Here is a 14,206-nt window from a genome sequence, read left to right as displayed (position 1 = left end):
TACATAAACTGCACGGTCGCGGTTTGTTGCTGGCAGTGAGGGGAGCAGATATGGGTTAGCAGGCGAACGCCATTTTCTGGAAATCAAAGGCAACATTGCGTCCATTTCGCCGCATCTGTCCGCTTTGCAGCGCGGTGTTTCCGTCTGCAAAAGCTGTCTTTATGGCCTGTTAGCATCGTGAATGTTAGCATAGAGCTGCTCTGTGACTATTTTCTCAATGGTGAGCTGGTGTGCCCCCCTCCTTCCCCTCCTGCCAGGATCAAGTTTCACTTCATTGAGAAAAACAAGGAGGCGCTTTCTCCCGTGCGTCACGCCAAACTCCATTCACAAATCTTAGATTTTTGTGTTTTTGTAGCATTTACAGACGACGCAAAAGGGTAAAAACACCAGAAATACGAGTTGTGTCATTTAATTTCGTTTTGGTGTTGTTACAGCACACCAACCAAACTTCAGATATAACTTTTTGTGTGTTATTAAGGCGATATAGGCAAAAGTAGTAGTAAGAAGAGTTGTTTACCTACGGAAGCCCACTGCTTCCAGCAAACGAATGTAACTTCCGTATGTTTTCATTATCATCTGACAATAAAGGTATGGGACATTTTATCTCATAATACAGTTTAAATTGTCCTGAACGTAGCTTAATTATCTTCTTTAGTATGTGTTTGAATGTGTTTAATAGACTAAAACCTGCTGACGCACTTTTAAATCAATCATCTCAAGTAATGACTACAGTAGTTAAGTTATTAATATTTAATTTGATTAGGCCTTAAAAGTCATTGAATAGTCTTAAATTTGTTTTTTGCCTTTTTTGGCAATTTTGAATTTTGCCTGAAACATTTGATCTTACTTAATTTATCCTCTTGTCCTGGAGGTTAGAAACACACGAGGAAGAGATGATGATGATGGAGCAATAGTGAAGGTGGTGATGAGAATTTGACAAACGCATTTTCTAATCTGTCGCTGGTCTTTATTTCAGGGTGAAGACTCCTGCAACATGGACGGCTTTTATGACCAGCAGGTCCCTTTTGCTGTCCCCGAGAGTGTGAGTTTATCATCATGTGCAAGAAATTGATCAAACACTGAAAACATTAAGTTTTATGTTCACTAAAGAGTTTACTTGTTACATTTTTAGCAATGTCACGTAGAGGGAGCAGAGAGATGTCTCAGCGAGCGGAAAAGGAAGTTCATGGACACGGAGCTGGCTCAGGACACAGAAGGTAGACTCATTATGTCCACATGTAAAAGTGTTTACTGTCTGCGTATTTATTGGTCTCCAAAAGGAGTTAAATTTTTGTCTCTAAGAGTTTATTCTGACATCTTGCATATTAAATATTGTAACGTGTATTTTAATATATTTTCATGACTGTTTTGCAGAGCTCTTTCAGGATCTAATCCAGCTCCAGGAAATCTGGATCGCAGAAGGTGAGACCCACAAGCATTGTGAAATAACATTTCTCTGATTTAAAGTGGCACACGGGAGAATATTATTATCACATTTTAGGAATTTTCTGTGCTTTTTACAATTTTTTGCCAATTCTTGGATCACTGCCCTTTTCCCATGGTTTTGAAAGAAATTGAGCTAATTTGCACATCTTTGAAAGGGTTAAAGGGCATTCTGGGAAATGTAGGAAATATCAAACATGAGGTTGCTATTGTAATGCACTGATATACTGCATACACAAGGGTGCAAAAACAATGAGAAGAGTCCTTTAACATCCCGTCCTCTCCCCCCTGACAGCTCAGGTTCCTGATGACGAGCAGTTTGTCCCAGATTTCCAGTCCAATAACTGTGAGTATCTGCTTCTCCTTTAATATTTATAGAGAGCGCTCAGAGTTATCCAACAGGGAGCAGACATTTTGTAGAATAACGCTCATGATTTATTTATGCCTCAACATCTGAATGACATCTTGAAAAAGTCTCCAAGAAATGTGCCGTTTCTACATGTTTGAATAGCCTTTTGTAAAAACTACAATATTCAGCTGTTGAAGGGAATAACTGAGATTTTAATGAAATCTGTATTTGTAAACTGTTTTTTGGGTTGTTTTTTTTTGAAGATCTAAGTAGTATTCAGGAGAAACCAGTGGGCTTTGCACTAAGCCACAGATGGCTCTCAGTCAAAAAAAAATTAATGCCAGCTTTATGTTAAAGGTTTACTTTGGTATTTTTCAACCTGGACTCTATTATCTCATGTTTTTGTGTCCAAGTGACTACTGGGAACAACCGTTTCTGAAACTGAACTCGATAAAGAGCACTGCAACCACTCGGGACAGGCACACACCGTCTACGTCCACTTTTGCCACTTACAGGCTCAGAGTTTTAAATGTTTCTGACAACATGATGGCGAGTAGTTTTATCACCATAAACACACTACATTCAAAGTGGACAGAAACAAAATAAAACTTACAAAAGCAATTTTCATCCATCTTTCCACTGTTCCAGCAATCACCAACCCTAGTTTGGTTGAAATAAACTCTTCGCTCACACAGTTAGATGTGAAAATATGCTGCTGTATACAAGCTAAAATTAGTGTTTATTTAAATGGAGTCTGATGAATTAGGTGATGTCAATTTCAGGGCTTTTTTCGGGTTAAACAAAAAGGGTCTTACTCTTAAACAATTTAACAATTTTATATATTTGAGATATATATATAGGTAAATAATCTTTATTGACATCATATAATTTCATGTATCTTACTCATAAGTTGCATATAGCAGAAATACTAATAAGTAAAGTACGAGTACCTCAAAACTGAGCATAATTGAGACTTTGTACAGTTTTTACAACAATTCACACTGTCTGTGTGAATAACCAGTGATGTGAATACGACCGTGTTTATGGTGTTTACTGGACTGTCAGCACAGAACATGACTCACACAGGTGGTGATCAGGGTCAATTAAATGATAGTAGTCGTGTGGAGCAGGAAATAGAGCAAGGGCTGTAAAATGACTTCCAGCAACTCTGTCTGAACCTGAAAAATAATGATGTCACAGATAAGACCTGGGGAACATTACATAGTACTTTTGTTGCTGCTGCCAAACACGTACTGCATGTATTTATTGCTGCCTGATTGCCGCTTCAACTCAGTGACTCCCGGTCTCGACAATAAATCTGACGCGTGATTGCGTTGTGGATGGAAACATTGCTCCAGAGTCCAGGAAGTCTGAGATCAGATTAGGAGGTTATCACAACACAAAAGTCAAACGTGAGCTGCAGCGTTTTTACTGTCACATCTCTGAATGTAAGCCATAGTAGACAGTGATGTGACCTTTAAGTACTGTAACAAAGTATTATTACATCTACATTACAACTACAACTAAAATTCCATAATTTATTTATTATACTTCAAATGTGCAGTTGGTTCTTTAAGGGGCAATAATTCTTAATATCACTGTCTTAACTGCGATATTTGGCACAATACTTCAACTACAGCATTCCTCTGTGCAATTATTCAAATGTGCAAAATACTTCAAACTCTTGAATATAGGATATATTTAACATGGTAAACATATTGTATATATTTGTACTGGTATTCTTGCTTATGTATATCTTTTTGTCATTGTTGTAGTATTGCACACATTATTATGTTTTTAACATACATACGAGTTTTATATATTGTATTGTAGCGTAAAGCACAGTTTTATATTTTACAAACTGTACACACTCAGCACATTTTTCATATTTCTATTTAAATATTCACATATTAGTGCTCATTGTCTATTACTGTATTTCTTACGTTTATATTTTTACACACTTATTTACTCAGCGTAGTGTACATACTTAAATTTTTAGATATTTGCAAATTGTGCTAATTGTTTACTTTTACTGTATTTCTATTTTTACATTTATGTTTTTATATACTTGTGCTTGTACTTATTTCTACTTGCTATAATTAATTTTCTATGCTTGGCATGAATGCAACAAACCATAATTTCCCCCCCGCGGATCAATAAAGTATTTCTGATTCTGATAGTCTAATATCAGGGCACTCATTGCATCTTCAGAGTAAAAGGATTATTTTTCGTGTGTGTGTGTGTTTGCAGTGATGTTTCATGGACCGCCTGTCAGCAAAGTTAAGAGAGAGCCCAGTCCGTCTAAAGACCTGTCTCCCTGCAGGACGCCTCACGCTGACATGTGCCTTTACAGTTACAGGTAAAAAAAATCAATGTTAAGATCAATATAGTGTATGATGACGATATCACAGACAAACGTACCGGACAGCTGCTTCCTGTTTCCTCTCCGCAGTGCCTGTGACAACAAGCCAGCTGGACTCAAACCTCTGGCTCCAGCCTCCACACCAGTACAGTGCGGCTCCACCCACCCTGCTGGACCTCCACCAGTACAGAGGCAGCTACAACCTTCAGCCTCCCACGTGACCAACACCTGCCACGTCGCCGCCCTGAGCCCCTCCCACCACCACAACCTCCAAAACCAAAGCCAGCAGTTCGCTCTGCCGCGTCCCCCCGTCAGCTGCCCCAGTGCGTCTTTCAGCACAGAACAGAGGTCAGTCACGGTTAAAACTTTGATATGATTGAACGTGTTCTCGCAGGTACTTAAAAAGTCCTAAGGCACTGAATTCATTCATCTAAAATGAAGGTCTTAATAGAGATTAAAATGTCTTAAATCAATCTTACAAAAGTATTAAAAAGTGCAAAGACATTGGAAATAGGTTTTTATGAATTGATTTTTTTTCTGAAGTGGCATTGTAAAATCTCAAATTAATTGGTAACATCTATTATATTTATTGATTTATTTAATTTCGATCCAATCTAATTTTTCAAGGCCTGAAAAAAAGTCATTGAGCTAGTAAAAATCATTGAAAGTTTTGGAAAAATCACTGAAATGGTGAAATACTTGGTTAATCTGGAAATAAAGTCACATGAAACCCTAAAACCTCTTGTGCTCTTCACGATGCAGGTTCCAGCGGCAGCTCTCAGAGCCCTGCTTGTCTTATCTCCCTCCGGACAAAACAGTCAACACGCCGTACCAACACTCGAGCCGGGATGGGCGACCGATGTACCAGCGCCACCTCTCAGAGCCCCTTGTTCCCCACGGCCCCCGAGGATTCAAACAGGAGCTGGTGGATCCGCGATACCCAGAGCCGGGTCCAGGTCTGACCCAGCATCAGACCGCCTTCAACCACGTGACGATCAAACAAGAGCCGAGAGACTTTGGCTTTGACTCGGGTGAGTGTGTCACCTGCTACACCTGCTCGCAATTTTAGATAAAAATATAATGCACATAGCTGTAACACGAAAATGATGAATTCAGAGACCAGAAAGCTTTTTTTTGTAATAGTTATTAATCTATTGAGTAAGCACACTTTTGAACACAGTACATTTAATTTTCAGTATGTTACATAATCATTGTTTCATAAAGAAATCCAATTTTGTGACCTAATTATGTTTAAAGTTATTTTGAGGAGCCTTTTTTGTGTCTTCCAGATGTTCAAACCTGCCAGTCATCGTTTGGGAAGTCAGTCCTGTACCAGAATAACAGTGTTGGTGAGTTGTGTTATATGTTGTTTGTTTGTTGTTTGTTTGCTTTAAATTGAATTGTTTCTCAACAGGACAAATAATAACTTTTCTAATAATATTTCATTTTTTGCCCCTCAGCGTTTGGTCATGACAGAGATCCACATTTGTATTATGACGACACCTGTGTTGTACCAGAAAGACTGGAAGGTAAGACAAAATTGGTTCTATTTATTTATTTTTTCAGAAATATTGGAAAAAAAGAAGCAATAAGCGTCATGTTAAGAAATGTTCTACAAATTGCAAGACATTTGTAGATTTAGAAAACTTTTATTTGTATTACTTTTATATTTTTTTAAAGCTAGGAAAAAACATGTCTATGAAAAAAACTGGAAAAAATTATCATCATCATCATTATTACATAATTTAAATGATGTTACAGAATTATCATAACTTTTAAGCACTTATTATTGTCATTTTCATGTTTGTTTGCTTATTTTTTATTTTGCTAATTTTCAGGTGATTTTCTTATACTTTTTACTAACTTCTTGCAAATTTTCATTCATTTCTTTGTTTTTTTTTAAATTGTATTTACCTGTTTACAACAGTAGAGCAACTGCATTACAATCACAGTGGAATATCAAAATATAAAAGCTTGCGTTCATTCTTCCATATTTTAAGGGTTAAAGAAAGACGTTAGTATTTCTTGCTGCTGTTGCTGATTATCTATCAGGAATTCTGTCTTTATTGATGCCCAAAAATACTAAGAGGTGTCCTCATTGTGTCCTGTTTAGCAGTCAAAGTGAAGCAGGAGGGTTTGCCGTACCAGCGCCGCGGCTCCCTGCAGCTCTGGCAGTTCCTGCTCACGCTGCTGGACAACCCGGCCAACGGACACCTGATCGTCTGGACGGGACGTAACATGGAGTTTAAACTCATCGACCCCGAGGAGGTCAGTCATTGCTGAAACCAACGCAGGGCCGTCTGAAAATGGTTTGGCTTAATTTACGCTTGAAGGGCACCGAGTAAGGATGAAAGAAGGGAAAAATGTCTTAGTGTTGCTTCACAACCTTTTTTTTGTCTCAAAAAATTTGGATTTTTAAAAAAATTTCCTTCAAGTGCAGAACTAATATCGGTTGATTACACCGTGTGTATTTTTGCACGCATGCATGTGTATGCATATATGTGTGTGTCTGTATGTGTGCATATGTGCATGCGTTTGTGTGTATGTTTGTGCAGAATTTGATTTTTATATTTATATGATTTGTTTTTTATTTATTTCAAGAGTGTCTGGTATGTGGTGGACTGGTGGGAATTAGAAGACTTTACTATGAGAGCAGAGAAAGTGAAAATATGTTCACAAAGCAATGAAGATGAGGTAAAAGCAAGGAAGCAAAGATATAGTAAATGTGGCCAGTTGCTTTGTACGTAAATGAATAATTAAAAAAAAAACTATTATTCAGAAAGCAGCAGGATTTTAAATGATGACACAAAATCCAAATTTTGATTCATTATAAATTGGACAAAACGACCTCTGATAGCAACAGGCCAAATGGGCCGTTCAGTTCTGTGTCAGAGGCAGAAATATTTGTCTGGCTGATGTATAATATTAAAAATAAAAGATGTTTCATTGAGTGTTTTTGTTTTTTTGGGTGTTGTGTTCAGGTGGCTCGGCTCTGGGGGCTTCAGAAGAACCGACCGGCCATGAACTACGACAAGCTGAGCCGCTCGCTGAGGTACTACTACGAGAAGGGCATCATGCAGAAGGTAAAGGCAGGTTCCACTTTTCTCTTCCAGTACTCGTATGTGTTTACATCTTTTTTATCAGGTCACGTCTTTTTTTTGTTTTAGGACAAGTGTGTAAGATTTTTTTGTGATAAATTTGGTGTCATGGTCTCTTTATTGTGATATATTATTGTATTGTGTGAATTTTTCGGTATTGTTACAGCCCTAATGTATAATTACAATTATGACTTGTAATTCAGAAGTATGTTTTCATTAGTATAACATCAGTAAATATTGTTGTCATTACCTTAGAATATGCCACTTATATCTGTAGTTCTTCTACACGCTTGACACACAGTAAGTTTTGGTTAGTTGCAGTGTGTAACCTCACCACTAGATGCCACTAAATCCTACACACTGTGCCTCTAAAGGTGTTACTTATAAGAACATTGTCATATTGTTGGGTTTATCTGAGATAAAATAAACAAAATCACTGAATTCTTACCTCTGATTGGCTCATCCTGCAGGTGGCCGGGGAAAGGTACGTCTACAAGTTTGTGTGCAACCCGGAGGCGCTTTTCTCCATGGCTTTCCCAGACAACCAGAGGCCGAGTCTGAAGGCCGACCCAGACGCCATCCTGCCCCCCAGCGAGGAGGATGGCGTCCCCCTGCCCAGCTACGAGGAGGAGGGTCCGTACCTGGCCGACGGAGGGGAGCAGTGCGTGCAGGGACTGGCTTTCCCCGACAGCTACCCGTACTAGACTCCACAGCCTGGCAGGAAGGAAGCAGGAGGTATTTTACAGGAGAAACCTGAATTACTGAGCAGTGTTTGAGATTTTCACCACCTATACCCACATAATGTATGTATGTCACAGAAAAGATAAAGCTATCAGAGATTTTTTTATTGAAGTGTTTGGTTGAAAAATCATGATTCAGCTTGTCACAATCGGTTAGAGCCACTGTCGGCACAAAAAACAGAGAAATTTAGAGTTTTCAAGAAAAAGTTGTAAAATTCTGCAGAAAACAAATTACAAGAAGAAGTTGTAATATTTCATGGTAAAGTTGTAATTTTACAAAAAACAAAACGTCGTGGTGGGAAGTCAAACATTTTAAGAGAATATATTATAATACCACTAGAAAAGGTCATAACATTTTGAGATAAAGTCATAATCTTATGAGAAAACAGAACAGTAGCAGTAATATTGAATCTGACTGTTGCAACAATAAGATTGTAATATTTTGAAAAAGGAAATTATAAGAAACAGTTGTAATATTTCAAGTTGAAGCTGTTTTTTTTTTTTTTTTCACAAAAAGGCATCATCATGAGGAGAAGTCAATCATTTTAAGAGAAATTGATATAAAATGATAAAACAACTAGAAAAGGTCATAATATTCTGAGAAAGTCATAATCTTACTGAAAACCAGACACAATAGTAATATTGTAACCCACTTTAATTTGAAACACAAGCTAACAGACTTTTACCTTTTTTCTTGTTAATTTGCTATTTTTCTTGAAAGAAAATGTTAAAATTGCAACTTAATATTTAAAATATGACATCTTTAAATTGAGTTTTTAAGCTCATAACATTATGACATTTTTCTCAATGTTTTAGTTTTCTCGTCACATTGACCCTACAGCCATGTTGGTTGTAGTTTTGTAGCATGGCCTTCGCTGTAGTCCTTGCGTAAGTGAACTCTGGGATCTGTATTTCAGCCAAAAAGCATCTCAAAACCGCGGGCACTCCTTTACTAATTTACTTTTAATTGTTATTTTTTTGGGGGTGAACCTTATACTGCTTAAAAGGGACACACTTGTATTTTCCAGATGTTATAGTCCTCCTATAAACCTGTATATTGAAATGCGTTTTGTGTACTTTTTCTTGTTTTCAAAGCTAATATTTTTGGCATTATATGAACTTGTAAGTTTTTCCTAAACTGTTTTATGACAAAGGTACTGCTACTATTTTTGATTCCGTAATACCGCCACTATGATGCTAATAATGATAGGCATGGACTTTCTTACAAACGGCTTATTGTACTGAGATAGTTTTCTGCATTTTGTATAGTTGATTTGCTTCAATGTGTAGAAAAGGTGTATAATTATATATGAATATATTTTTGCAAAAGGCTGCGTTTGCTTGACGTTGTACTATGAGCTGCAGAGTTTAGCCTGCTAATGTACTGCATCAGTTTCAGCCTCTCCAAGGTGGAGGACAAAAATGGTGTATTTTGCTCAATAACGATCACATGGTGGTATGAGCGGAGGCTGGAGAGAGATACTGACACTGGTGTGGCGTCGACCCTCAGATACTGTATGTGTGCCTTCTGTTGATCTTTACTGATACAATAAACTATTTTACTCTTTTCTTGTGCCCCACTGTAGATCATTTCAACACATCTCAAAGCTTTTTCTCCAGTGAAGCATAAAATAGCGTGTCAAGACACGCCAGAGCATCAAATTTTGCAAAAACCGACTAAAAACACCATGATAATGCATGTTGAAAAAATGACCGAAAAGGCAAGGCTATAGTATGGCAAAAATGCCAAAATATGACATGTCCCAAAAACAGTTATAAACACCTCAAAACAGCATAAAATATTGTGTCAGGACACGCCATAGCACAGAATTTTGCAAAAACAGCCAAAACCCTCCTAATTATGAATGTCAGAAAAAATGAGCAAAAATGCATTTTTGAGGTGTTTTGTTAATTTTTTCGACATGCTAAATTATGATGTTTTTGGCCTTTTTTCCCCACTTTGTATACTATGACGTGTCTGTACAAGGTATTATATGTTGTTTTCAGGCATTTTTTTGACCTGTCAACATATGACATTTATCGACATACTATAGTAACGCGTTTTTGGTGATTTTTTAGACATGCTAAATTGTATTGAACATTAAAAACAACACAGCTGATAATAAAAGAGAAAAACTGTTCTACCTCAGAGCTGCAGCACATAGATGTTCCTTCAGTTTCTCTGTACGATGTTCCTCTTCATCCAGATGTCATCCACTGAGACTGCAGAGTGCTGAAGACATTTCAATCGTTCCCACAGACCGCGGAAACACTGCTCCACCTGCAACTCTATATAAGAAACACAAAATAAATAAAGTCATCAGAATTTTGAGTTGCATTAATGTCAAGAAATCATTTATTTTGTCTTCTGTTTTTTACATGAATTCTCTGTTTCAGGTTTTCAAACTGTTTTTCTAACATTGTTAATAAAAACCTCAATGTTTTGTTTCTTTTTATGAAAAAAAAAACACTTTAATACAAAAATACACACTTTAGTAACCTGAGTAATTCAAAGATTTGGTTTTCAAATTAATTTAAAAAGTATAAGTAAAATACATGTGACATAAGGCCCATGGGGAGGCTGTTGAAAAACACATTATAATATTAAATATCTTCTGATTAAATAATTAGGGCATTTCTTGAGGGGTCAATGTTACTCTGTGTCTTTAAAATTCAAAAAGGACTGGGAAATGTGGAAAACTAAATGACCCATTTCCCTGAAGGGAAGAATTTTTAAAATAAACAGATATGATGAAAATAGCTGTAGCCTCTGAAATGTCTCAAGAAGAAACGCAAATGCACCACTCGTTCCCAACAATGCTCCAGATAGAGTAGTGGAGTAAAGAAAGTTTGAATTAGCCATTAATCTGTAATTAATCAGTCATGAAATATGACATCTCACCAGCGGCTGAAGATTTATTGAAGAATGGTGAATGTGACTTTATTCCAGTTGTTGTTGTTTTTTACTCTTTGGCGCTGGCACACATTTGGACCTCTCCAATATGCCTAATGTTTATGTCTAACAATATTGCATGTTTTGTCATAATTATTCTATTAATCACAATTATGTCACATAATTAGTGAAATATGTTACAGACACAACAGCAGTTAAGGGCCATGGGAGGACCAAAGAATAATGTTATCTCCTGATGACATAAGATGTGAACCATTCAGAGGGTGAAACGTTATAAATTCAAAGCAGGAAAATCTGTTTTACATACAGAAAAAAGGAAACAATGATGAAGCATCCATTTGGCAAAAATAAAAGTAAATTTTTAGAACAACAGAGAAATTATTAGACATTAATGACGACCTTTGCCATTTGAACACAGCTAAGGTTGTAAGACCATGTGGTTTTTCATACTAAATGACATATTTATAATCCTAAAGGTCACATTTAGATCGAGAATCCGCCACAATTATAAGAATAAACTGAGTTTAAACAAACCAGTTTTATTACATTAAACAATATCACTTACTTTTTTCCCATCTATGTACCTGTCAGATATAGTGGTGGAATAGTTAAATCAATTATCCCTTAATCTATAAATAATTTATGTTAAATATGATGTCTGTCCACTCTTCGGTTATTGGAGAGGACTTGGTGTGGCTTGTTGTGTTTGTTTTGACACTTTGGCACAGACAGAGACTGAAGTGAGTTTCAGAGCCGGCAGGTATGTTGAACACAGCCTGAACGCCAAAAGTTCATGAAACACACGTGACAAACTAAAGACAATTAAACAAAACCGATATTACACTTTCTCCTCACAATTATCTCGTTTTAACGCCCTGTATTATTCTGGTGAATGTGACCGCTGGGTCGTTTTATTCGCATCCAAAACTGTGACTTTAACAACTGTTCAGCCGCTAGCGTAGCTGCTAGCTAGTTAGCAACAGACGCATGTGTTCGTGTTTGTTTGTTTGTTTGTTTGTTTGTTTGTTCAGGTTCAAACCGACCTCGTAACTCACCACAAACTCCGGTTTTGGTTGTTTTCCTCCTGCGTGTCGTCTTTTCATTATAACTCTCCATTCATCTTTATGAAACAGCTGTGTTAGTTTGTGTTGCTGACAGCCGTCGCGCATGCGCAGGTCTGTTCGCTCAGGCCTGCGCAGTCTGATTCCCACACTGATCCATCATCAAAAATCGATCACTTATTACTGATCGGTCATCTTTTTGCGACTGCCGATGAGTTTATTTCACAGAGTTATTCCTCCCACACATTAGATCAATTTTCACACTATTGACAATTACATTAACATTGATTTGGACTTTTAAAGGTATTTTTAATACTATCAAGAATGAGATTTAAGGCCAATGTTACAACCAAAAAAAAAAAAAACATGAACTGACATCAATTGCTCAAGCTCAGAGACATGTTTCCCTATTATTATTATTATTATTTATTATTATTATTATTATTATTATTATTATTATTATTATTATTATTATCATCATAGCATAAAATAATACTGTTTGGGTGACATTCATGAAATCATCTTAATATATTTAAAAAATAATAATAATTAAAAGTCATTTCAAAATTTTGAAAGATTAATTGAAGTAATATGAATACCAATTAAAGCCTTTTTTAATGTATTCACTGACTTTAAAGGCTTTTTAAGGAGCTAAATCATTCACTTAGTAGAAAACAATACACCAATATCATCTATCTATCTATTCTCTCTCTCTCTCTCTCTCTCCATATATATATATATATATATATATATATATATATAAATATCTATCTATAGTACATGCCCTCTCCTTTTTGCAACACACCTCTCCCCCCTCATGAATAACAAACAGTCCCTTACAGTACAAAAAAATACTGTCGACAACTTTAGAACGACTCTTTTATTTTGAAAAAGAAATGTTTTAAGTCACTTGTTGCTTTGCCTTAAACACAATCACCTTCAATTTCATGTATTTTTCTTTAATTCCTTTTTATAAATTAGAATGGTATATTATGCATGCAATACCGCATTAGCCGCTTAGGTTTTCATCTTCCACAGAAAAAAAAAAAGATAAAACACAAAAATCCCTTAGAAGTCCAGATGAAGCTGCTTGGAAAAGGGTGGTGGGAGAAGCCACAGCATGAAGCGATGTACACAGTTTGCGGTTGCATAGTACAGTACATGAAGTTCCTCATTTTAAAACAGCATGCCGTTTTTGTATTGCACATTACTAAAAACTTTGTATACTGGACCTTGCTGTTGTTCCGAGTGTCCCACATGGGTCGTCGTCGTCAGCATATGTATACAGCAAATAGCATCTCTCAAAGACATTATGTACATTTATTTGTTATAAAAATAATCGCCAGCAAATATTCATCTATTACTTTTCTACTGGAATAAATATGTTCTTTTGTTGTTTTTTTTCCCTTCTTTTGTTTTATACTTCAAATAAAGTCCTCCCTTTAAGTTCTGTTTTTTGTCGATTTAAAGGAAAAATAAAATAATGAGATTCACTTTGAGACAAAAGTTAGGAAAAGGTGAAACAAAAGTAAGCCTGGACGGACTTTTTTTTTTTTTTTTTTTTTTTTTTTGAGGTCTGTGAGTGAGCGTGGCGTTATTTTGACTCAAATCTAATTCCACAGCTCAAAGGGGCGAACATCTCTCAACTTTTTAGGTAACACAAAGAGAGGGATGGTGGGACGCTGGTCTGGAAATCCCCTCTGATTGTCTCAAGCAGCCCAGCTCAACATTGGCTTGATTTCAAATGGAAAATGGCTCCCTGTTCAATCAACCAATGGGATTTATGCTATGGGGCAGAATGAGACAGCTAAGCGTGCTTGTAAACAGTTGCACTTTAAAACTCTCTTTATCATTTGCAGTCTTGGTGTTTCAGTCCATTAACAAACACATGTGGGCAAAGAAATCAACTGATTCTTATGTATATTTATATGTAATAATTATAATAATCTGTGCGCTTATACCAGATTCACATTGCCGGAACAGTTGCTCAAAAAACACCTTAGTTTTTTGCTTATTCTTTTGTGCTATACAAGATTTTTTCCCCTTTCATCCAGAGCTGTACAAAGTGAACTATTTTGAATTTAAATTAATACATTAAGAGCTGCTTTGCACCACAGGCTGTATTTTTGTGTCACAGTTTTAACCCTTTGAAACCTGAACAAACTCTTCTCACACAGTCTGTAAAAAATAACCCCAAAATGGACAAGAAATTTGTTCTAAAAAGTTTTGAGAAAATGAC

General features: G+C 36.4%; 1 protein-coding gene across 1 annotated transcript; it reads left to right on the top strand.

Moving 5' to 3' along the window:
• Window positions 1-326: 326 nt before the first annotated feature.
• On the top strand, window positions 327-9,559 carry LOC121962708 (ETS translocation variant 5-like). The gene is made up of 13 exons (XM_042512962.1): window positions 327-588; window positions 977-1,042; window positions 1,133-1,217; window positions 1,375-1,422; window positions 1,739-1,789; window positions 4,043-4,151; window positions 4,245-4,502; window positions 4,917-5,185; window positions 5,444-5,503; window positions 5,615-5,683; window positions 6,268-6,422; window positions 7,136-7,243; window positions 7,723-9,559. The coding sequence occupies exons 2-13, from the start codon at window positions 995-997 to the stop codon at window positions 7,954-7,956; spliced, it is 1,494 nt and encodes a 497-aa protein (XP_042368896.1). The 5' UTR covers window positions 327-588; window positions 977-994; the 3' UTR covers window positions 7,957-9,559.
• Window positions 9,560-14,206: the final 4,647 nt, after the last annotated feature.

The sequence above is a fragment of the Plectropomus leopardus genome, chromosome 24, assembly GCF_008729295.1.
Source record: "Plectropomus leopardus isolate mb chromosome 24, YSFRI_Pleo_2.0, whole genome shotgun sequence".
In the NCBI taxonomy this organism is placed as follows: Eukaryota; Metazoa; Chordata; class Actinopteri; order Perciformes; family Serranidae; genus Plectropomus; species Plectropomus leopardus.
Note: the sequence above shows the minus strand (reverse complement) of the source record. Positions and strands in the feature narration are given on the sequence as shown.

Excerpts from the sequence above, each read along its gene's own strand:
- LOC121962708 (XM_042512962.1), top strand. The coding sequence starts at position 995 with ATGGACGGCTTTTATGACCAGCAGGTCCCTTTTGCTGTCCCCGAGAGT. Across the intron at positions 1,423-1,738 it reads GGAAATCTGGATCGCAGAAG|CTCAGGTTCCTGATGACGAG; the intron begins GTGAGACCCACA and ends CCCCCCTGACAG. Across the intron at positions 4,503-4,916 it reads TCTTTCAGCACAGAACAGAG|GTTCCAGCGGCAGCTCTCAG; the intron begins GTCAGTCACGGT and ends TTCACGATGCAG.